We start from the raw sequence: 25,768 nt of genomic DNA on the forward strand, positions 1-25,768 counted from the left end.
AATGTTACTGTTGAAAGGGAGACTCATGAAAGTCTAAAGCAAATTTACTTTATGGAAGCAATACTAACTGTAGTCCTCTTTTAATACCATCTACTACCATCTAGGAAGTAGTTTGTACTTAAACTAAAGCATTGGTTTTGCCTTGACTGTTTCATATGGAAAAATAAATTCATGAGGTCCTACACAATCCCAATTTATTCAACAAGCTTTTGATCATAGAGACATTGACCATCTAATTATGTGCTAGATTTTTAGAAGAAAAAATGTAATGCTGGGATGTGATTTGATGTTGTTTTGGTGTAAAGTGTTAGGGTTAGGTTTTTTTTTTTTCATGATATCCTTTAGCCACTTACCAAATGTGTGGAATATGTACCCTTCCTCATTTACAAAGCTTACTGGCAAAAGCTCATGCTCACCTATTGCAACATAGTACTACTAGAAAACTGTTTACCTTTTACAAGGCATTCCAGTGAAACTGGAGCAGTGATTAAAATACATATGAAGGACAATGTAGAGTTGCAACTGCAATTTCTAATGCTCAGCTTTATGTTAAATTTAATCAAATCTTGCCTCAACAGATGAGTACCTGCATAGAGAGAGAGAGATCTCTCCATGCTCTAATAATATAATGTTTTACATCTGTCTGAAAAAGACTCACGCTCCGTGTCCACGGACAATCAGGAATTAAAGAAGTGAAGAGCACATGATATGATCGCAAAACTAAAAAACTAATTTGAAGGCAATGGAGTAAATACAAAAGAGTAAGTGGAACCGATGGGGTACTAGAAAATGAAAGACTGAAGATGTCTGCACCAGGTTAAAATGATTAAGCTATTTCACTCCAGAAGGCAATTACTGCTCAATTAATGCCATTTATCTCCTGCAGACAGGAGGCCAGCATCATTGGCCAAGAGGAAAGAGCATCACTGCAGGCATCTGTACTATCACACCATAATGATAGACAGAGGTTTAACCCGAGGGAGGGAAAGATCAACACACTCATAAATACACAGTGGTTTCATGGGAAAACCATTAAGACAGACAAAGCAAATGAGATATATCCTAAATACTGGTGGCACATATGGCAGCAACATGCAAATATCAATAAATAAATATGCATTAATAAATTAATGTAAACATGTAAGGCATGAGCGAATTGTCTACACTATCTTATTTATGCTCGACCTTTTTTGCCTCTGTCTCCCTGCTGCTTGTGGTCACTCCACTCTGCTCTTCTAATGATTTATTGTTCCACATCATCTCTCTATTTACTCTTCGTGTGTTTATTTTTTGTGTTTATCGAACGCTGAGATCGGCTGCACCTCTCTATCTCCGTGCACTCGTGCACATCAGGGAACGTTGTTATTTACTATATTAGGTTAGGGAATTAATGAAGTCTAGTTTTAATTTCACATGGCGAATACGAGAGCGCTGACAAGAGGGATGAGCAATCTCAGCAATCACTAGTCAACACATCTACGTACATGCTATTAAACTAGTTCGTTGGATGTTTGTTGTTTGTATCTATAATGATTTTAATGAAAGAATCGTGGTTCGTGAAATGATTTACTGGCCTGGGTCAGCTAGGCTGATTAAAAAGAATCAATGGTCAATCAAGTAAAAATGTTGTTCTAATTAAAAAACGACAAATGTAACTGTTTGAATTCATTAAAGCCTGTTGTTGGAGATTTATAGAGCAGTAAATTTAATTGTTTATAGTAAACACTGTGTACACATTCAGCATCATCATGCCATGCTTTTAAACAGCCATTTGTTTACAAGACAAAGTTATATATTAGTATGTATTAGCATAACTGCAAATTATAATAGCATTTAAAAAAGAAACTTTTTATGCCATTACTGTTGCAAACATATCTGTGAAACCATCCACTCCCTCAAAATGAGGCGATTTAGCAATGTAGCTGTGCCATCTTTTGTATGTACTGTAAACACATTAAATTAAAAAGCCACCCACAACAAGACTCTGTCCATCGCCTCTTCAGTACTGTTACATAAAAGATAAGTAAGACTTTTCAATAAACACATCAGATCAGAGGTAGAGTGCTCCTTTGCACGCTGAGTTGAAACAAAATATGACAGCTTCTCCTAACTACTCCAGCATCTAGCTGGAGAGTGACGGAGTGGTGGATTTTTTCCCCACCAGCAGCATCAAAGCGTCTCCGTAAATATATGCAGAGACGCAAACACACAATGACCCATATGCAAAGCAAACACACAGGCTGCCACCATGAGAGCGAGGGAAAACGGGAATACGTTAAAACAAATTTCCCTTTGGGATTATCAGCAATGATTCTACATGGAAAAAAGGGACGGGAGCACAATTGTCAAACCTACCCACTCACACCACAAACATACACCCTGCAAACAGGCAACATCGCTGAAGAGGTGGACATCAGCTCTCTCTTTGCATGTTTCTTGAAAAGAAGTTGGTTTTTAAGGTCTTTTCAGCACCGCTGATAGAGGCTTCTTCCCAAGATGAGATAGGCAGTGCTATTATGTAACGCATAATGCTTTTTTTACAATAGAGCGCCTGCTAAAACCATGAAGTAAGACTGATGAGACAATCAGCAATAGATTTTTTTTTTTTGTTTCTATGTATAGGCTTTTGCAATACTATCCCCCCACAAGCTTCATTGACAAGTTACATTGAGTTTGTATTATAGATAACAGCTACAAGGTTCCATCCACCAGATTACAGTGTTCCTTAGCCATAATCTGCCAATTGTTCACAAATTAAACAACCTCACTCACTAAGCCAATAACACTGCAATCCCGTTTTAGGCCAATTCAATAAGCGAAGGCTTAAAATAATCCATTAGGTGAAAGTGAGAAAGCAATTATATGAGGAAATGCAATGAATGTTGCATGGGAACTTAAAAAATAAAGTGAACAAACACTCATAAGTTGAACTGGAAAATAAGCTGCAGCAGAGTGAACCCCACCACCACTACCACCAGAAGACCACTCTCCCACCTCCCAACCACACATGGCCCCATTTCATGTCTCATCAACGAGAGAGTAGTTTCAAAACAGCTCCCTAAACATGAAGAGACTTCCAAACTATTAATAGGCTTATGGATAAAAGGAGGGCTTTATTAATACCCCGCTGCAGTGACTCGAAGGACAAGCACGTTTCCCATCAAGCTCCACGAAATATACTTTTCTATGAAATAGAAATACAGTAAAGGTAAATAGATGCAGTCCCCAAAAGCATCTTTGAAATCATGGTCTCTTTGGGGTTTGACAGGTTCAACGCCAACTAGTCATGTGCACTGAAGAATTTTATCTGATTGGGAAAAAAAAAAAACAAATGTCAAAACATCACTTGGTGAACTGAGCAATTACTCCAGATGATCAAACGGGGCCACCTTCATGTCAAGCGTGGCGCATCCATGTGTCTGAATCACATCAACAACCACTGTGGGACCCTGCAAATGAGAGATTTGGAGGATGGAAAACACTCGAAGCAAAACACGATGGGATATATTTTTAAAAACAAATATTTTATTTTTTTAAATCTGACAACAGGACCAGAAACCCCCCCAAAAAAAGGTCTGGACACGTGAGAGGATTTTTGTCCCACGAATCAGTTACTTCATGTCCGAAAATGCAAACAAGCCATTAAAATGAGCCGGTGACAAGTCTGGAGGCTGTTTCCAGGCTGTTTCCAGGCCCGTCACAAGTGCTCGTCTGAATATGTGCTGATTGTCTCCTGCAGTCAGGAATCAAAATAGATGAGGACTGTGCCTGTCCCTCCACTGGACAGCCTCTTCAATTTGTTCCATTTTGCTAAAGATGTGTTTCCATTAGAGAGCCCAGCTGCCTGACAAGTTCAAATGGCTCCATTCAAACGCACAGCCTGTTGTTGTTGTAAATGCTGATCGTAAAAGCACAATGACACTGAAGATAGTCACATGAAATACAATAGAATACAAAACAAAAGTCCTGTCACGCGAAGTGGTGTAGTCGGGTGCTGAACTTACCAGTTTGCTGAGTGGGAATCCCCCTTTTACATCCTACTGCAGGTGTCGGGTGCGCTGCGCTATCTCCAGCTCTGGACCCCCGATTCACTCCAGCGCTCTCCAGGACAGCCGGCTGTCAGCCAAAAACGTGACCAGAATGATTTGCCTCCGTTTTGTCATAAATATTACAGCGAGGTTGGTGGAGGAGGGGTGGTGTGGGGGGGGTGGTGGTGGTGGTGGGGATGCTCCACGACTGCAGATACAGCTACAGAGCGCAGCAGTGGCTGATGCCCACTCACATTTCAGGTAATATCACAGTGCTTTGGCGTTTTGCGTTTAATTCCCCATTCAACAAGGCGCGCAACACCTGTCCACTTTTATGCAGCGGACTTGTGCAGCATCCCACACACGGACCGGCCAAACGCATGATTATGCGCTAGCGGCTCGTTGGAGCGCAGTCGCTCTATCCCGGCGACCAATACGGTGATCTGCAAGCGGAGCGAGGAAGGAGGGGGTGGAGAGGGTTTTTGTTGGTAGGGGGAGGAGACAGGGATGCGGGAGGAGTGGGGGGCTGGGGTATACGTGTGTGTGATGGGTAGCCTTTCACAAGGACGACCTGAGATTCCTCAAGGGTGAACGCTCCTCTGTAGTAATTCAATAAGATTTCCCAATTACCTACGTCTCCCTCCCTTCTCCTTCTCTGAAAACATATTACACACACTTCACCTGATCTCCCTGAAAGGAAAGAATGACTGGATTCAGGCTTGACTTGATAATCTCCCCACTCTGTGGAGGAGGCTTATGTGTAAATGCTTTGATGCACACTCGGAGCTGTACACTGAGGTAGCAGGAGTGTCTGCCCTGCTCATGTCAGGCTCTAAATTTTCAGGTGGCGATTTTTATTGCTAGTGGAGGATGAACTGCTTAAAGAGCAGATTCATGAGGCTTGAAGCCATTTTTCACCTGGTATTTTCATCTCATGGCAAGGTGCATCATTACATGTGCTGTACTATAAACGCTCTGTCACTATGAACTGCGTGCAGGGATCAAGGTCACTGACTGTTAAAAATGTGACCTTGGGCGCACAATAAATAAAAGGTCCCTGTCACTGCAATTCCCACGCTGATTCACAGATGGTTGTTTTATTGAGGGGCATACATTCCTGCTCAAGTGAATATGTGAGATAAAGTGTGCAGAGGGAAATTTAGATAAAGGTGTAAACACCTGGGGTCTCTGAGGAGAGCTGAGCCAAATGATGTCAGCTCTTCATTGTTCATTCACACCCTGGTGGCATGTGTGCTAAGATCTAAAGAAACACACTATTTGCCTTGATATATTTGTTTTCCCAAAGGGATGTACTGTATTAGTAAAACTGGAAATGTCATAACTTTTTAGTATAAAACTGCCTCGGCTGTGGAATCTAAGAGAAGAAAGCAAGAATTAAAATAAAATTTAGCCTAGCTTATCTTCTGTACTACATGGTTTATGATGTTATGCCATCTCAGTTTTAGAGTTGTTTATCCCAATAATATAATTAATAAAAACTTCACAAATGACAAAAAAAGAAAACCAGGTTGAATATTTAACTAAACTCACTTAACTAAAGCTCATTTCTCATTGCTGTTAGTTTAACGTTAAACAAGAAACTTTTCATATCTCTAAAACCCTCCTCTCCGTCTCACCTCCTTCCTGCCATGCTGCCATGCATTAATCCATTATATTTCCTGTGTCTAACAGAGGAGTGTGTAAAGGCACTGAAAGTATTCAGATTTTAGGAGGAAGAGAGTGGAACATACTGTAATGACTTTGTGTGATCTTCCTCAGATTGCATAAAAACACCTCATGGCTTTCAGCTTTTTCAGACTCTAGCACTGTCTCTGCACATTTAGCCCCCACCACCCCCACCCTTGCCATCACCATATTTTCTATGTTGCCCACCCTTTTGATTTCACTGTGCCACACATTTTACAGGACACCGAGACCCCCCTGTGAGCATGCAGTCGCCTCCTTTTTTTCACCAAACACAAAAACAAAGTGAATTGCCCTTGCTACCAATCTGCATCTCGTGAAAACAGTCACATACAAATGCAAAGCTAGCCTGTGATTAGGAGCATCTGCCAAACACCCACATGCCATATGCCTGTGTCACTCAGCCAAGGAAAGATACAGAAAACCTCTAAAGAGGCACGCAAAATACTAGAAAGCAAATAAAAACACATATGATATTGACAGAAAGATTCTGAATCAGAAGTGCACCCATGCAACGTACAGTCAACGTTTGTCATGTCTTTGTTCCCATATTTCCTAGAAGACCTTGCAGTAACAGTAATGGACATGAATGTGTTACATGCAGCAGTGGGTTAACAGGTAGCAGCATGGAGAATTTCATGTCTTTGCTTTGAGATTATTATTTTTAAACAGATGAATAAGTGCCAGTGCAAAATTGTTAAGGCTAAGCTATAGTTACCACATTGCAGTTGTATGACTTCGCTAATCCGTGACGTTGTAGTTTACACACATCTGTCTTGACTCATATTCTAATACTTTTATGTATAAGTCCAAGCGGACATTTGTGCCAGTTGAAATTTCTTCCAGGTGCTTCTAGGATGATGGGACACGCATGAGGTCACAGTTACCTTATTCTTTGACCTTTGGCCACCAAAATCTGAAGGTGAGGTCACTAAAACTTTTTTTTATTTTTGTCATTTTAAAATAATTCCCTCAAAGCTTCCTTGGATATCACATTAAAGAACTGGGTGGCTGTGCAGTTGGACAGATAACCCAAAATCATAATGTCTCCAGTCCTGACTATCCCTGGCGTGGAGGCATAAAAAAAATCTGCTTTTCTTTAAGGGATAATATAATTTTTTCTCTGATGTGTTCTGTCAAGCTCCACTGTAGCTGCATTGTAGCTTGACTTGTGCTTAGGATAGAATAGGATAGAATAGACTGTGATTGTGGGTGCAAGCATCAGTAGACTTTTTTTGGCTGGTTTAACCTTGGAGCACCTGTTAGCCCTATCCCAGAAGTGTTGGCGTGATAGTGACCTTTGAGTTTTAGATCCATGAGTGTCAGGATGAGAGCCAAGCTGAAGCTGCGTTCAAGGACCTGGATTACCTGCTCACTCTGAGAACACCACTAAAAGGCAGATTTGCAAGACATGAGGACATCGAAAGGAGCAGCCTGCGAACTGTAGCCACAGATGAAGCCCACCCTAAAAACATCCAGGGCAGATGGTAAACCAGGCGGAGTCCTGGAAGTCGCATCTCAGGGAGGATGAGATGAGAAAGGCTACGTTGTTGTGGGTGTAGAAAGGTATTCAGTGAGACATCGTTAATGTTATTAGTTACATTGGATCTTCCTACTATCCAAAGAAGTGGTATGTCAACGATTCATCTGAAGAATGACAAAGAGTCAGTGTTCTGAACAAGCTGCAATGTAAAGGTTTAGACTCAGTTATGCTTCCTGTTCAAATGAAAGGTTTTCAAACATAATGATCACACAGACCTGAGAGAAGAGGAAGCAATAACACCAACAGAGGAGTTGGTATTCATTGAATTAAAACTGATAGAGCCAATAGGACTCAGCAAATGAGCAGTTGACACCATGCTGATACAAGAGAAAAGAAAGTTAACCACTAAGTTATATGACATGACAAAAATATGGATAGAATAATGACTATAAATGAGCAAGAATAGCTGGCTGATGATAAAAGCAAAGACATGTTGTAAAAAAAATACTTCTGAAGTCATTGCGGCTTGCCAATATGACCTTGAGCTGAGGTTTGAGGGAGGCAGATGCTGAGCCAGGGGCACAGGGCAGAGATGATTATGGGTGAGGACTGAGAAAGACAGCCAATAAAAAGAGCTGGAGAGAGAAAACGTGAGGCAAAAAAGGATAGAGAGAGAGACAGAAAAGAACTGTAGTAGCTTTAATGTTTGATCAGAGTCCAGCCAATTCCAATCCTGCATTATGAATGATGGGGTCTGGCAGCTAATTTGGGAATGAGGAGAAACAAATTTTGCTTTTATTAGCATAAAAAGAGGAAACAGGGCACAAAGAGACGACTCACTAAATGCTGAAGTGTATTTATATAACCTCGCAGAGCCGTGTGTGAAGCGAGGATAGGTAGGCAGCTTGGTTTAACCTCTCATTAGTGTACCCAGGAAGTAACCCTGGACCTGCACAGCGGGTGTAAGATCGACTGCATCACCACAACTGTGAGACCCACCGCGGCTGGCCAATCACCTTGAGCTGGTATTTGGTAGGGACTGCAACCTCTACTTTTCTCGATGCTGTATGCCCACTGTGAGTCTAGAGGCTGCTGCTTTTCAAATAAGTCTAATGGGCTGTGAAATTAGTTTTATCTCTGTGCACAATATGGCTTCAGAACAATTCTAGACTATCATGTCTCCCTAAAGGCTGGGTTTGGAAAGTGTAGTTTCACTCTAAATTACATACAGTGCGGCCATTACAAAAATGCTTGGATCCTCAATTTACATAGACACGCTTTAGTTAGGAAATAATACATTTGGCCCCCATGTCGATGATGCAGCTAGAGAGATGTACCTGTTTACTTGGATGGATGATATTTTTGTCCAGTATGCATGAGCAGGTGCCTGCATGACTACGCATTCACCTGTGCTCCTGCAGTCAAATCTAGTCAAGACATTTCTGGTTTGATTGAACCACAAAGGGACTGTGTGATGGATGGAAGATGAGACGTGCACTGACCTGTCACTTCAGTCCCCCTGCTTCCACTCCCAGAACCTTCTCTTCCTGACCCCTGCCTGTGCAGTCTGCCTCCCTGGACGGCATCTGGCATCTGCAGCCCTGTCTCTAACCCAGCCCTCCTGTTTCTTGTCCACACATAAAGCCTGTCACTTTCTTCCAGACCCTACCCTACTCAGATACACTTGACTTCTCCAGCACATGAACAGCAGGTCCCCCTGTACCTCACCTCCATACATAAACTTAACAAAGTCTTTCGGTCATCATCCTCAAACATTTTAAAGCCAACCCATACAACTACTACCAAGTCTTTTTTGTGTTTTCATTTTCACACCAGAGCCTTAGGGTGCCATTTGATTCAGAGTCGAGATATTACTGTACTTGAAGCCTGCCAGAGATAATATGCTGAATAAAGGAGACAGTGCCTCAGAGCCCACTAATCCAAACTGATACATCCTCTCAGACAGCTTCCATGCATCCATCTACAGAGACAAGGAGGGAATACTCTGTTTTGCTGCAGTTTGTGTGCATCTGAGTCGTCCCCCTGGGAAATCCAGGTGCTTTAAAGTTGCACTGCTGCAAGGTGGCAATATTGGGTCAAAGGAAGTCTTTAGAGAAAATTTTAATTAATTAGTGGGCAGTCACTTAGGGAAAGCAAAGTGGTCACGTGATATTGGTTAGGGAACACAGACTAGAAAAAGTCATTTGTGTAATGATCCCACAGGGACATCTGGCATCTCAGGCTAGTGGTTAAACGTGGTCAAAGGTCAACAGACTCCACACCACCTCTAAGAGGTGACATTACTGGTAACACAAAGAAGATAAGGTGTGTGGAGTTAAGAGTACCATCTCTGTAAAACTGAGGAGAACAGAGTAGAAATCCATGCTAACAGATCGGTGAAGCTGCCCTGAAGCACAGCGGTGCTTTCGAGGTACATTCGAACTTCAGAGTAGTTGGGTTTGTACAAGGTGTGATTCCATTTCATATATTTTTATCAGTGGAGATCTTGAGGCTCACAGGTGCGCTCTGCCAGTAGGTAAATTCCACCAACGGCAGTGTAACTTTGCAAGTTCACGAGCGTCTCGGCCAAGGTGAGTTTAAGGTTCAACAAATCTATCTTTCTTAGTGTACTGAACCTGAGCTGACTGTGGAGAGGTAACTGTAGAATATGACTGTTCCCATCTAGCAGACAATGAGTTCAGTGAAAGGCAGTGAAAATGTAATGTCATTCTTTTCACAAGCTGAAACTAATATCACATCAGTGTCTGTCACTGAAGATTAATATCACACCTGTATGTAACATTTGACATTTTAGCCTATATTAGAGAGTATTAAAATAGAGAGGCAGACTTACATGTATGAGAGGTTCACAGCCTGACTTAAACCTAGCATGTTGTGGCAACATGGCAGACACACTAACCACTGGGCTGTCAGTGCCCGCAGGACACATACATTTTTATAGAGCTTCCTCAAAGAACAAAATCTTTTTCAACAGTAGCCGTGTGCTATGTTATTTTGTGTGTTGCCTTACTTCCAATGAGCTGGAAGTGCTGTGCAGGATCCTTATTGCCATCTCTCAACAATTTAGAGCACTCTCTGCTTCCTAGTCAGCTGCAAAATTACAGATTACAGATTTGCTTACAGTCAGGGGAGAGAAGTGGATTGCTGATGGCGAGAAAGAGTGAAGGAGTGAGGTGAAAGATGGGAGGGAGAGAGTAATGGATAGGGAGAGCTGAGAAACTAAAAATCTCAGGCCATCAGTAGTTTGAGCATAGACTGAAATAGAGCATAAGCTGCTGAATGACAGCATGGATAGATGAGAAATGGCATATGGTAATGTGAGCTTATGCACCTGAGATATCCCATAAGTGCCTTTTAATAATGCTGAGGCATTGTGACACTCAGGTGGCCCATGCTCATCGCTGTCATAATGAGGAGAATATGCTAATAGCTGAATCATCTGCTAGAGGGAAAATTAAACAAAGTAAACAGCACAAATTATGACTTTAAAGTCAGTGAAATGTGGAGCAAGCAAAGATAGGATGGTGTGTAATACACATTTCTAGTTGAAACCGCTGTGTGTATAAGTGGTCGGTACGGCCAAGACTGCAGCGAGGTTACCCCCCAAATGCTCAAATCAATAGACTGAATAAATGCTTAGACTGGCACAACTTTGAGTGCTCAAGTGAAAGACTTACAGGACATAAAGAACTTCTGATGCCCTGTCTACACTTCCAAACTCCACAAGATAGTGAAGATAAAAGGTAGGGTCAATGCATTGGGGAAATCTGCTGTGAACAGCACACTCAAGCTTTACAGTAATCCTGCAGTGCTTTTTTTTTTTTTTTTTTTTTTTTACTTTTTCTCCTGATACACATGTAGATAAGCAAGTGTATAAGCACCTAGAGAACCCACACACAAAAGGTTATTGTGCTTTGCATGATGAGCAATATGAGCAAGCAAGTAGGATAGAAATAAAGATGGAAGTGATAAGGATCATATGCTAATATGGCTGAAAGGGTAAAAGTGAGATTGAGCACATTTCTAGCATGTTGCATTGCTATAGCAACAGCCTTTGTACTTGCGGATGGAAGTGGGTGGCAGAAAAAAAAGAGCAAGAGTGAGAGTGAGAGGAGTGATGGAGAGATAGAGAGACTTTGGCTTGCTTCTCTCTCTTGGCGAGGCTCTACCAATTCGGTTCTCTGCCAACCACAAGACCCTGGGGCTTTAAACAGTCAAGGTCACTGAAGAGGAAAAATGAACAACTCCTGAACGTGTTTCTGCATACTCCAAATCCGGCAAAGGGCGATCAGGAGCAGTTCTGGCTCCCACAGACAGAGGGAGCCACCATTGTACTTTGAATGTGCATGATTGTCCTCTACAAGACCCACTAAGAACCAGCAGAGGGATCATGGTGGCTCAGAAATACCCTTGAAAAGGTCATGAATAAAAAAAGAGGGATTTAATCCTTATTGTTCTTCCGTTGGGTCACTTTATCTTGCAATATTTCAGTTTCAGGAGAAGAGCAATGTACTGAATATATCAGATTTTTCGTTTTCGAAAAATTTGATCCTGAGTGAAATGTTATGTGTGCTGTGATGATGGGACATGCAGTTACACTGACTTAGCTTGAAGCACTGAGTTCATATTAAATTACAATATATTTAAAAAGTGCCAGTATAAATCTGAAGTACAACATCAGTCACAAAATTGTAGTGTGTGCATGTGTGTGTTTACAGAGAGAGCTGTTAGGATGTACCGGAGTGAATAATAAATTAGTTAAGGTTAATAAATCTCCTCTTGTTTCACAAAGACCTAAGTTCTGTCTAGTCTTTATACATACAAGTGCACATACATACACACACACACACACTCATGGTTTCTATTCTCACACATCCTTTCAAATACTTGCAAGACCACTCTAAAGTCTTTAGTACTTTGTGGAAAGCTGACTGGGTATGGCTGCTGAAATCACTGATGACTGCTATTTTTAGGATATGTGAAATGTATTTCTAACACATGAATCTTGATGCGTGTGTGCCAGTGCGCTCAAACACACACACACACACACACTCCACACAGACAAAAACACTAACTACACACAGGAGTTGAGCAGAATGCGGGTAAAGCAGGCATCAAAGTGTGCACTAAATGTATGTATGGGTCCTGTTGGGTTTATGAACTGATGGAGTCATAAAACCAGTTCATCGTGCAGGTCGGACTGGATGATGATGGCCAATCACTGGTAACTGTTACTGAGAGACAGAACCTTCACACCGTGGTCACAGGGTGCAGACACACATGTGGTGAGACAGTTGTCTTGTGCTGCCTGGGGCTGTGATTTGTGAAAATCCCAATGCTGCTGCCTGTGGTTCAAAGTAAGTACCAGTGTAATTTAGCAGAACTCTGAGATTCTGCCGTACTTCACTGCTACTGCACTCTGCACAAGGACCTGTCTTTGTCCATCACCTGAGCAATTCGAAGCATTTACCATCTGTTTATCTTTACATCTACAATCACTGGCAGTGTCATGCGCTTGTCTTTGCCGCAGACAAGTGTGTGCAATTTGTTAAAGCTGTCACACATCCTGTGCCAACACATGTAACTCTACCGCACAATAGGATGCTGACTGATATAACTTTTAAAATTAAATCAGGTGCAGGACAAGGTGTCGTCGAAGCTGCGTGAGGCCTGTCGAAGTGTGATGAAGTGTCTATGGAATCAGTGTGTCTCTCACCAGGGGAAATCAACTGGGGGCAGAGAGCATGGAAAAACCAAGAGAGGAGGAGTCGTGGCCAATAAGCAGAAAATCTTTTCATTAATAAAATCAGCTGATGAAATTAGAACATCAGTCTCTCACATACACACTTGCTCTTGATGATTTCTTATCTGTTATCCATTGACAAATTATGTAGTGAATTTCTATTATTAAGGACCCAGGTTCAAAAGCTAAATGCATTTTTAGTGAGTTGTTACGAGAATACACCAAATGAGTTTGTACTCAAACACTTGCACATTAAAATATTCTTTAATACCACAGAAACACAACGGCTTGTACCACACAAGCTTCCATCTTCAATAAACAATATCAAAATACCTTTAAAAATAGAACCTTTTCTCTTGCAGGTAAACATGCAGTCATGATCAGATACACAACTTTCCCCCAAACAGTGAAAACATTATGTACAAAACATTGGCAGAATATTGTGCTCGATTCTTCATATTTGATACAAATGATAAATAATCAATAATAATGTCCCAGTATATCTGTGCTTGCATAGTTACTATTTCATGGACATGAGACAGGAGGAGAAGAAAAGTTATTTCAGGCTTCGAGGGTTCTGGAAGTAAAAGTTAATTTCCTACTCAGCCAACATCGGCGACTTAGATTGTGAGCACCATGGTTTGGATGTTCATTGAAATCACAGGTTTATTAATACATTTGCATAGGTACATAAAACATGAGAGAGAAATTCCATTTCCCAAGAGACACTACAGTTAGAAAACAGCCAATCACATCACCTAAGCTGAAGTTAGTTGTATAATTCTTTTCTCCACATTTACATATATAGAGATTTATGTAGATTTATAGCATTTACTCTCTGCACTGCACAAATATGTAGCATGGAATGATTCCCGTTGTGTTTTTAACTTTGTAGAAATCTCCTAATTTACAAGTTTAAATTGATTCATTTTTGGATTCAAATTAAAAATGTTATTGCTGTTTATTGAAGCTCGTATTTGTACCTCCGGGTTTTGATCACCATAGCAATGGCTGCGGACTTGCTGCTATTAAATGTTTTTGTTTTTGGATCCATTTGCTAACCAAAGATAAAAGACATGATTTATTACAAAGCTGAAGTGCTACATTAAAATATCATTACTTAACCTGCATGACTCCTGTCATTCCATGTGGAGGAAATTACTGTAAGATTATCATCAGAAGAAAACTTGAGAATGCTTATTTACAATGGGGAAAGAAAATCCAAGAGGGAGCCAAATAATAAAAGCACATAATTACAAAACATCCTCATAGTAAGGGTTTTGTGAAGTTCTTAAAAGCTGTAGTTTGCCTTGTAATTTAACTGCTGCACGTGTTTCGTTCAGTGTTTCTGAGTATCTACTTGTTTCTCTTCGCTAAAGCAGCCTTCACATGTTTTTAGAATTTATACTTATATCTAATGTAAATCACAATTAAAACAGCTACACAACCAAGTCATGGTGTAGGTTGAATTCCCATAGGCAGTATGTGTCAGCTTTAACATAGCTCTGACAACAACCATTATTTATTAACTAGTTTTAAGGCAACAAGACGCACAAACCTAGATTGTCACAAATCATTAGCAAAGAGAAACACTTGTCACAAGTAAACCATTTTGAACTTAAAACAATCTCAAAAAATGATGTAATATTGAATAAAGGCAAAATAAAACGATACCTGCACTGCACTACCACCATAAGCAAACCTTTTTAAAACATCAAACGTGTTAGATGCTTGGTTTACTGATGGGAATTGGTTTGGCCATCATTTAAAATTAGCTTTTTTGAAAGCTGTATTTATTTCTTCAAGAAAATATTTAATATACAGAAAATTATGCACATTAAAAAAAAAAGGGAAGAAAGTACGTATGTAGTAAAAGGTAAACAGAGGAAGGGCCACTTTTTGAGGGAATACCTTTAGCTTACCTGTATGGCAGATAACGTCTTATTAAAGTTACGTTAAGTTTACGTTTTTTTTTTTTTACGTAACGTAAACCAGGAAGCACTTTTAAACTGGTGTAAAGATTGGTTGGGTTTAAAGATACAATAAATAAACACAAACACATCTCAACCATTTACATTTGAAAAAATAATGATCTGTATAAGCTATTGAAAGGCTAACATCCCTGCAGCTGAGGAGGAGTGGGCCACAATCACCGTGCTGTGTTCAAAGGATGAGGACCTGCAGACCAAAAGATGATGATTTAGTCCACAATCACTATCTGGCATAATCCAGTGTGTGAGCATACTATGTGGTTTTGTACCTTTTGCTTCCCCGAGGCAGACCTTCTCACAGTCCTCCAGGTGGAGGAAACGGTTGTTGTTGCCTCCACAGCCGCTGTAGATGAATGGCCTGCAGGCCTGAACATGACTGTTAAAGTACCAGCGCAGAGTGTATTGTCCACAGCTCCCCTCCTCCATGGGAAGCTGGCACATGTCTGCTGGAGCTGCACAATACACACACACACACACACACACAAATGAAGTGTATACACAAACGTACAAAGAAGCATGCACATTGAGAACAGAGCAAGCCAGGCAAGAAGGAGCGGAGGTAGAGCAGCAACAAGAAGCAGCAGGGACTCAAACCAAGCCATTTGTGTCAGTAAGTTTACATTTATAGATGCAAACAACACATAGGGACACATATTCCACTTATTTAAATCTTAATTCTATTAGTCTTTATCTTTTTATGTTATGTTATTAGATGCGCCTTGCACTGAGCATCAGCAGCACAACAGCCAATACAGTCTGAGAAATGTAAAGAGGGCCAGACACCTGGCAGGCAGGACGGAAGAAGGAACCCTTTACACTTGCTAAAGCAAGACGGCAACACATGAGCTGGTTTACCTTCCCCTTTGATTCTCCTCTTGGACCTGACTGATCTGGCCTCAACTGCTTTCACAGGTGTAAGTTTGACTTCTTTCTGACCATCAACTGACTGCCCGTGAGCACTGATGGGTTTGTTTGATTCAACTTTGTCTGTGTCAGGCTCCTTTTCAACAGCCTCATCTGTCGACACAAACAGACACACGCACAGCAAACAGCATAGACACATTTATTAGAAATATAAAAAGACCCTAATGTGATCAAGAATCTGCAACCAGTGCTGTCAGAGAGACACGTGCCACTACTGGCAGTTTCTGTTCATCCAATCAGGATTAGATAATAGATATAGATAGATAGATAAGATAATATTTCAAAGCAATAAGTCAAATTTGTACGAAAGAAAATGATGACTTGCAAGTAAATATTTTGAATTCTACTAAAAAATCAGATCTGAAACTGGGAATGCAACGTGTTTGTTAGGTCCTAAGATGCACTGTGCTTTTTCAAAACCTCCCCTCAAACCTTTTAAACATCCGACTGTGGCTCTGTAACTTTCTGAAAGTGGTGATCGAACAATGATATCTCACACTGCGAGTGTCCAGTGGTCCGGAGCTGAGAGAAAACTGCTCTCTCAAGCTCTGACTTTTATTCTCTATATAACTATTTCTGTCACCTTTCATGTGAGCATAAGTGCAAAACTGTATTTTAACAGTTTTACAGAAAAGAGCACAGTTATCATCATTAAGGGTACATTGAAAACACCCTTAAGATTACAGGCAGAGTGTTTTGATTTATTTTATCTATAAACCTATTTCTATACTCTTACATATACAGGTCTTTAGGACCATACTCTCATTTCTCTGTGAGAGAATACTAGCTTAGACTGAGCTATTTCCTGCATGATAGCAGTGGGCACAGTATAAAACATGTTGTACCGTCATTCAGATTTGCAGAAGGAGTGAAGTACAGCAGTTCATCTGTGGGGTCATCATAGGCCCCGATGGAGTAGATGTGTTCGTAGTCCGGGTCGTTGGTGTTCACCACCATATGTAGCTCATGACCTAAAACAAGAGAGGCAGCCACAACACAGAACGTTACATACAATCTACCAAGCAAGGTTCAGGTAGAGTGAAGACTCCTGATGTTAACTTATAACAAGAAGCATAGCCGACACACTACTATATTATTTGGAGGGATATAATAAAATATACAGTAGAATATATAACAGGTCAGCTGAACACAAAAAATACACATGGAGTCCTCTGTTTTCTTGACGAGGAAATCACCCAGTATTCATATGTGTCCCTGCACCACAAACCTCTTTGTTAGGGACAGACAAACAGATCGAGGCCAACACACAGCGAGACGAACACACTCACCCTCCTGACCCTTCAGGGCCAGCTGTTGCTCTGGTGCAGGCCGAGCCCTGACCGTGGGCTGGGACTGAATGTCTGGGCCCGAACCTGAGAGAGCCAGATAGCACAAAGAGAAGCAAACAAGGACACCAAGGCAGCAGAGTCAGGATTCAGGAAGTGAGAGGGTCCAGTTAAGTGTTACGCAGAAGGGAGGAAAAGGGGGACCAGAAAGGTAAAATGACAAAAAAGGGAGGACAAACATTTAGACACCCGAGCCAACAATAAGCCCAAGGCACCACAAAAATCATTCCAACATTCCAGCATAAACACCAGCTACAAGGATTAACCGAGTTTTTGCAAGACTGGACAACACAAGGCAATCTTCCAAAAACTGGTGGCAATCCTTTCAGGACAAACTCTGGAGCCTGAGTCTACGTGAAAATGGACAAAAAAATCGATTCAGCTGAAGATTGCAGCCTAAAACCATTCCTTAATAGTTCATTGTGAGAGTTCACGTAACTATTTCTTAGGTAACAATAACTAAATTAAACATGAGTGAACTGTTTGTTTCGGCTTCACTCTCAGTAGCGCTGCATATTTATTAACAGCCGGCCTCACCATCACTTACGTAGCTCATGTTTCTGCAAATGTTACTTCATAACACTGATGTGGTCGTGCATTGATAAACAGCTTTAACAGCACTCATTTACACTGTTTGAAAAAAGTTTATCTTTCTGACGTTCTTTCATTTCCATTGATTAAATAACATATTATTTAAAAATGAAGACATGACCATATCTTGCATAACTCGAATGAAGCGGCACAAAAACCAAACACATCCTAACAAAAGTGAAGTTGTCTTCAGTGTCTTTATGTGCATTCGTTTAAATAACCGTGTTTTCTTAACACGAATTCTAAATGACGGCAAAAGCACTCCGGCTTTCAAAAAATAAATAATAAATGAAACTGACTACAGAAACTGCAGCAGCATATGTGGTATGGTGTATGAGTGTGACTCATGCTAAATCACAGCCCTTCTGTCCACCTCTCTCTCTCCTCTGCTGCAGTCGAACGGCTCACTCACCTCCACATGCTGAGGATCCGACAGATGGACAGGAAGGAAGCAGAAAGAGAGGGGATAATAAAGGTCAGTTTAAAGAGTCATTGCACTGCTGTAGTTCTCTACAGCTTCTTTTGTATTTTACTTTCATATAGTTTCGCTGGGCCTGTGACTCATACGCTGTGATTACCATCTGAAGTTCATCGTGGGGACAACACTGTTATGAATTAGCAATGCAAGCTGCATGAAAGACTCACCACAGTGCTGATTCATCTCTGAGCGAACATACTCTCTGATCTCATCCTCCTGAATTCAAAATAAAGAGGGAAAACAGGGCAAAAACACACTTACAAACACAAACCCAATATCAACACAGTATGTTGGCTGTTTGAAGTCAGCGTCTTCAGATTGAGCCCTGCGGTAAGTATCACACACTGACCGTCATGCCTGACTCTCCTTTGTCTCCTTTGACTCCATCTGGGCCCATCTCTCCCTGCAACACGGACAGGTATTAGGACACAACCCACAGAGCGGCAGCACATTAATTCATTAGACTGAGACCAGGTGCAGTATGAACTAAATGCAAAGTCAAAGAAAGAGTGGAAGTCAGCTATAGTGACGAAGTACAGTTAAAAATATTAGTCAACTGGAGCCTGGGAGATGTGGGCTTTATTTAGATTTATTGACCATTAAAGATTCATTACAAGTTGCATTGGAGAAGCCACTTTTAGTTGTGTTTTGCTATTTAAATAGTCCCTGCAGGAGCCAAATGGGGTGATAGATTAATTGCTATTCACATACTGAACATCGGGCTGTCACTAACTGCATTGACTCTGGTATATTGGTAACCTGTCCCCTGTGGTCCACAGGTCTTTGTCCCGGATGCACAAAAGCTTTTTTGACCATACTGGAGCCAAGCTGTGAGCTGTATATTGTAGCTGTTTGTTTGATTTCTGCTTGTAACTTTACTGGAAGATTATATTATATTATATTTTAGAACTGTGCCTTAGGAGTTTTGTGGAACAATAAATCACTTTGTCATGAAAGAAGAATGGTCTTTTCATATTTGGAACAGTCAACGTTACAGTGAGCTGTGGGAATGGGAGTCATTGCACATGAACACGGTTTTTCTCGGTCTATATGTTCCATACATCCTTTTGTCCTTGTAATTGACTGCTATGAGGTCCTAGCCAAATAAATTCAGTTAGCAGCTTTCATAATAATGGTTGTCATTTTAAATAGCCAGTGTTTGGTCCATACAAATTTAACTATCAGAGCACTGAAGCCAGTTGCTGAGGCACAGGAAAATGTGTAAAGGCGACAGACAATGAGAAATGAATTGTTGTGCAATGCTCCTGATTTGATGTTTTGACCTCAGTAGGTTTTCTATCAAAGATGATTACCAAGAAAACACCCAAAAGACGAGATCGAGACTAGTGTGACGCTCACCTGCTCTCCCCTCTCTCCGGGAATGCCTGGGATACCCCGTGGACCGAGCATGGCGGGACCAATCGGCCCTCTCTCTCCCTGACACACAAGCACAACAAGAGACATCAACAACGGATAAATGTGGCTTAAATTTACAAGTACCGGTAAATCAAAAAGGTTAAAACAGTAACAGTTAGATAGTTTAATTCTTTTAACATCAAATTTCCACTGCCTTTGCATACAGTGTATGATGTCTGGGCATGTGGTATTTGTGGTACTGAATGATGATGACTGATACATGTAATAAATTAATTAACACTTTTTTCTACATCAACATATTTAACACTGTCCTTGTACACTGGGTAACATTTGCATAGTTTGTACACACAGTGCATAGTAAAATGTACAGCTCATAAGATTTCATCCTACTTTATTGCAGGCTGCACAAATGTAAAATCTCATTACAGGGAAACAATGGAACTAGGTTGAATGAAGTGTGTCTCAGTCTAAATAATGTGCATCCTTCAGAGAGACTTGATATGACCCTGCTCTCTTGTCACCAGCTTTGTTCATTTATTTGATGAAGAATGTAGGCATGCCAGTCATGCCAGGGCTCACACACTGTCAATCACCATGAAGCAATACACAGCAATCGAACAAAAGTACCAGTCAGGTGAAGACAAAAGAGAACAAACTGAGAAGAAATATAAAAATACTTGATTTTGTAATATGTCTATGATCTCATTTTTATGTCACAATTGTCAAATGTTTGTTTTTCTTGCACATTTGACAGCTGCTATTTTGGTCATTCATGCTTCGATTATACGGTGTATTTCTTTTCTAGATCACCATCAAACCTTTGCACGATATTAACTGATGTATATATGTGTATAAGAAGAGAAGAGATGTCGTTAGATCTTATCTTCCATGCAATAAATTTCAGATCAAATAAATAAAATGTGACCAAAGTGTTTCATTAACCAAAAGTAGGAATAATCACCTTCTGCCCTTGGAGACCCTCAGGGCCTTTAGCACCAGCTGGTCCCTGAGCACCAGTCAGACCGGGAGGCCCATCTGCACCACTTGGACCAGGAGGGCCAGGTATACCAGGTGGACCCTATGTGAATTACAGTTATGTATTTTAAGGTGCTTATGTGCTTTTTGAGGATGAACAACGCTTTGCTTATGAAAGCACCTGCATATTGCAGAGATCAGGTGCAGCACACAGTTTTACAGCTGAACTGTCTGTATACAGTGTTACAGAAGATAAAAGTAGAAACTTACCCTTTCACCTTTTTCTCCCTGAGTTCCTTTGGCTCCTGCAATCCCATCAAAACCGCGGTCACCCTACACCAACAAAGACAACAAGTTAGATTTAACATCAGGAAACAAAAAAACTGTTTGATATAATACAGCACATACCTTGGGGCCAATTAGCCCCTCTTTTCCAGGGATGCCAGGGGTCCCAGAAGGTCCAATGTCCCCCTGGAATAAAAACACAGCTTGCTTGACGATGACTAATTCGAAAAAAATGTCCATAAAGACATAAAATACGCCACATGATGCCTGTTTTTCTACAGATGAGTCATACCTGTTCACCTTTTCTTCCTGGTAGGCCTGATCGTCCAGGAATACCAGCATCCCCCTGAACACAAGCACATTCATTCATTTAATTTTGCTTTCCACATAATGCATGACTCACACAAGTCTGACGCATTTCATTTATTCAAGTTTAACATTTATTCATAAGAAATGGATTGAATATCCATTAATTTACACACTGGCGTCAAATACCACCAGACTCTCTCAAATGACTGTTATTATAAAAGGAAATAGAAAAATATACAATATCTTCATTCACACCTTTGTGTCTGCTTTCTTCTACTATATCTGCTCTCACCTTCATTCCTTTGGGTCCATCGCCTCCACAAGTCCCTTTGGGTCCTCGGTCACCCTGGAGAAATACACGTTTATCAGTAACAGCGACACAAGAAGTGACTTGAGTGTCACAAAATGCACCGGTGACACAGTGAGCTCATCCATACGCATACAGCACTTTCACCTGCCACTCAAGCTGAATCACTGTGCACATGATCAAGCACATCCACACCCAGTGAATCTGAACTACCTTGTTCAGCAAATTCCCAGTTGCAGTGGCTATGACGCAGAACTAGATGCTGTCATTTTTCTGACGACAAGTAAACGCAAGATAAGTAGCAATAGCCAACTACTGCAGAGGACTCTGATAAGGCGAGACTGTCTGGCCCAGCTACTCTAAATCCACATTCATTCACTTCTGTTGCACATTTTGAACCATTTAATAGAATAAGTGGTTTAGATAATGGATGGATGGACGATACTGTGGAATGCTGCAGTCAAACACAAATAATGAAACTTCTCTGGTTCGTTAAAAGGAGTGAGCCTCGCACTGCTGCCTCGCTATTCAGTGAGTCTAAAAGACACATATCTCCATGTGAAGCATATGTCTCTGAAAACAACGACAACAGCAATACTTGAACTAAGTTGCATACTGTAACTTTAATATAGAAAATGGGTTCTTCATATTGAAATCAAGCGTTTCTGTCGTTATTGTTTTCAGGGGCAGTGCACATTAAGCAACATCCCCATGTTGGTGTTAGCTAAAAGATTCATTTTCAGCTGTTGTCCTTAGGTCACTTGTTAAATTAGCCTGTACTTGCCCTTGTACTTGACCATGTAGTTATTCTGTGCTCCTATGTTGCTCATTTTACTTTAAAATACCTGGAGCAGTTTACTTTTTCCTCTTGGAATATTTAAATATTGGTCCAGGTAGGTCCTCCAACAAGAAGACAATTACACACTTGCACATAATTGTTTAAAGAATAAGTGCAACCTAACAAAGCTGCATCAGTTTCTCATGCCTCTAATTTGTGACAACTGTGTACTAGATGACAACCCAGGATTAGCTGTCTATTGGCCCTGTGTTGCACAAAAAGAGGTCTGTCTCATTGTCTCACACAGATTAAATAAAGGTTATATAATAATACTAGCCAGCTACAGCTCTGAATCATTGTTTACATCTATGGCTGGTTCAGTGATTCAAATGGAATAAATAAAGTGGAAAAAGATTAGAACCAGGCAGTCAAACCCCCATTTGCTGTATGTATTAATCAACATACATCATCTAGTTTAATCATCATACTCTTAGGATAAAAACAAATGGATATTTGTGACACAATTTGTATTAATCATCTGCAATCATATCAGTTTTATGCTACTATCAAGTTGTGAGCACTCCTGAAAGAGGCTTCAAGGTTGAAACTGCACAGAATGAACAAACCTTGTATCATGCACATATAAAGACTAAGAATACCTTGATTCCTCTCAGTCCCACGATACCAATCTCTCCCTTTTCCCCCCTATGTCCTAGCAGTCCATCTTTTCCTGGTAACCCCTGAAACATAAACAGAAACCATCCTCAGTTCTGTCCATTAAAGAGACATAGCCATATACATAAAACAATGAAGCTGTTTCTGGATAGAAGGAAAAACACAGACCGGTTCACCCGGTACTCCAGGTTGACCCGCTTCTCCCTGCAGACAGAACACAGAATTACATTAATTACAACAGTGAAATTATTACCTTCACTGTCTACTGACTGGCTTGGCTATTAATCATGGCACAAATCTAATCACAGTTTTAATCTATGCACAGTGTCACCCGCCTTCTGTCCACCAGGACCACGGGCACCAGGGAATCCAGTAGACCCTCTTTCTCCTGGCTCTCCCCTTAGACCCTGAAGTCGAATACATACATACATACACAGAAATTTACCTATAAATCATTTATACTGCAATATAATTATTTTTTATTATTATTATATTATTATTATAGTTTCTTATCATGCTGCAAGTTAAGCTGCAATCAAATGCAACAAACTGCAAGGTCAGGAGACCCAAATTATTAAAGAGCAATTTCACAGATTTTCATCTTACTTTCTTTTGTTATAGTTGTTTCTAGTAGCACCATATTAATGGTGTTAAACTTTCCTCTGTTTTCCCTTGATTAAAATCTCTCTGTGCTTCAAACTGAAAGCCTGATCTGGAACATTAAGTATACAACCTCTGCAACAATGAAAACCAAGGCTATGCTCAGTGCTATGGGGCGACTAGCAGCAGGTCTGCATCTGAACTGCCACAATTATCTAAATGTTCTAGTGAGGAGCTTCTACCCTAAAAGTAAGTTTCCTACCATTTAAGTGTCAACAATAGTTGTTTCCAGGGGCACTTAACAGACTGTGCCTTTAAAACCTAAGTTTCTACTCAGCATTGTAAAAGTTTCTTAATTTAAAGAGCCCTGAACTCTCCTACTTTCTTGTGGTTGTGTCTATAACATGTAAATTATGTTACTAAGCAAACTGTTTGTAGGAACGATTGACTATAAGCTCGGCTAGCATGCTGAAACTCATGTTCTCTGCAGTACAAATATATTAATCTAACTTAGCTAGAGAAGATATTGTACACTGCATCACACCAGTCATACGCTTATACTAAAAAAAAACACAGGTAACAAAGAGAATAGGTGGACATAGGTGAACTTGACGTTTAATTATTACATTACATAAATTCTAATATAGATTAAATTCAGTAGAAACAAACTACCAAACATTCTGGTACCGAAATACTTATTCAATTAGTCAAAACAATTCAGAACATCATATTTAAGTAATTTCAGTAATTATTCATTTACCCCGTATTTACTGCTTTTAAATTCAGCTACAGCAAATTTTGTGGCGCTATTCTGACCCAAATGATTTACCTGCTCTCCTGGAGGTCCTTCCTGACCTTTCACCCCTTTCTCTCCCTGGACACCTTTGGGCCCTCTGTCACCCTGAAATGGAAGTCAACCATGTAAGAACAAAAATACACAAGAGATTTTATTATGATACAATTTGACGTCAAGCGTTCACTGACTGTTTCTCCTTTGTTGCCTTTTTCTCCAGGAGGTCCCCCCACCAGAACAGTGTCCCCCTGTGAGTGACAGCACACCTGTAAACATCCTGTTTACTTATCTTATACATTTACTGTAGTATAATCGCTTATTACCATTGTGTGTATTCATATATTCCTCCTGCTCTTAACAGAGTAAATCTCATGAAAGAGCTCTTTCAAAACAGCCATTGCTTATACAACATGTCTTATTTTCCTCTTTCCCTAGTTTTGTGTCAGTCATCTTTAGGCTATAAACAAATAACACAAGCAAAAGAGGGGGAGAGAAAGAGAGTGCACTTATTGGATATTAAAATACACACCTTCTCTCCTTTGTCACCTTGCAGCCCATTCTCTCCCTGAAAAGGTTGGGAGCAAAACATTTCATTCAAGCGTGCCAATTTAATTCACTGCTTTACATGAGCAGAATGCTCAGGGGATGCAACTAGCATTATGACAGATAAAAATGGGAAAAGGACTGGTAGTATTCACCTTCTCCCCCCGAGCACCACGAATCCCTGCGGGACCCTGATGTACACAGAAACACACAGGCTTTATACAAGGCTTCACAAAGAAAAATGACTTCTCACGTTTCTACTCTGAGCACAGTTTTCATGAAATCATAATAATGACACAATAACTCCTAAGGGTTTAAAGCCTGATTACAGTAAATGGTAATAACAGGTACACCAGACTCACGGTAATCTACAAAACTGTAAGGGAGAAATGTAAATTGATATTCAGCTCATTTTCGTTTTAATGGTCCACATAGACTACCCCCTGGTAAGTTAGTCATTTTGAAAAGAGCATTGCTCAACATGGCCCATTGATGTATGTTGTGTTGCCTGAGTGAAGCATAATAAAGAAAACCGTCGATATTTACTGTTGGCCCTCTCTCCCCGTCTGCGCCAGCTCGACCCTCCTCGCCCTAAGACATGACAGACAAAAAACACACACACACACAGGCACGCAGGCAAACACACCAGCATTAGATTCTGTCCTCCAGAGGAAAGTTCACAACTTCAATGAAATAGCAGTGGAACAAATGTCTTACTCTAGGCCCTGAATCTCCTCTGTCTCCTCTGGGACCAGGAATTCCAACGCCAGCTTCCCCCTGGCAGAAATAATATGTACACTCTTCAAAGATTTCATTA

General features: G+C 40.6%; 1 protein-coding gene across 3 annotated transcripts in view; it reads right to left on the bottom strand.

Moving 5' to 3' along the window:
• Positions 1 to 13,232: 13,232 nt before the first annotated feature.
• The window catches only part of col7a1 (collagen, type VII, alpha 1), a 51,577-nt gene continuing 39,041 nt past the window's right edge, over positions 13,233 to 25,768 (bottom strand). For 2 of the 3 annotated variants that reach the window (XM_026348941.1, XM_026348940.1), the window contains exons 97-119: positions 25,669 to 25,728; positions 25,498 to 25,542; positions 25,107 to 25,142; positions 24,938 to 24,973; positions 24,600 to 24,656; positions 24,445 to 24,516; positions 23,351 to 23,422; positions 23,184 to 23,219; positions 23,000 to 23,080; positions 21,548 to 21,601; positions 21,239 to 21,292; positions 21,070 to 21,132; positions 20,932 to 20,994; positions 20,648 to 20,764; positions 19,669 to 19,746; positions 18,659 to 18,712; positions 18,477 to 18,525; positions 18,244 to 18,252; positions 17,184 to 17,267; positions 16,740 to 16,865; positions 15,826 to 15,987; positions 15,240 to 15,422; positions 13,233 to 15,157 (exon numbers count right to left, since the gene is read on the bottom strand). In XM_026348941.1, the coding sequence (XP_026204726.1) occupies positions 15,129 to 15,157; positions 15,240 to 15,422; positions 15,826 to 15,987; positions 16,740 to 16,865; positions 17,184 to 17,267; positions 18,244 to 18,252; positions 18,477 to 18,525; positions 18,659 to 18,712; positions 19,669 to 19,746; positions 20,648 to 20,764; positions 20,932 to 20,994; positions 21,070 to 21,132; positions 21,239 to 21,292; positions 21,548 to 21,601; positions 23,000 to 23,080; positions 23,184 to 23,219; positions 23,351 to 23,422; positions 24,445 to 24,516; positions 24,600 to 24,656; positions 24,938 to 24,973; positions 25,107 to 25,142; positions 25,498 to 25,542; positions 25,669 to 25,728 (1,620 nt within the window). In that variant the 3' untranslated portion in view covers positions 13,233 to 15,128. The remainder of the gene's footprint in view (positions 15,158 to 15,239; positions 15,423 to 15,825; positions 15,988 to 16,739; positions 16,866 to 17,183; positions 17,268 to 18,243; positions 18,253 to 18,476; positions 18,526 to 18,658; positions 18,713 to 19,668; positions 19,747 to 20,647; positions 20,765 to 20,931; positions 20,995 to 21,069; positions 21,133 to 21,238; positions 21,293 to 21,547; positions 21,602 to 22,999; positions 23,081 to 23,183; positions 23,220 to 23,350; positions 23,423 to 24,444; positions 24,517 to 24,599; positions 24,657 to 24,937; positions 24,974 to 25,106; positions 25,143 to 25,497; positions 25,543 to 25,668; positions 25,729 to 25,768) is intronic. The other variant, XM_026348942.1, reaches the window with a different exon arrangement.

Source organism: Anabas testudineus, chromosome 5 (genome assembly GCF_900324465.2).
Source record: "Anabas testudineus chromosome 5, fAnaTes1.2, whole genome shotgun sequence".
Lineage (NCBI taxonomy): Eukaryota > Metazoa > Chordata > Actinopteri > Anabantiformes > Anabantidae > Anabas > Anabas testudineus.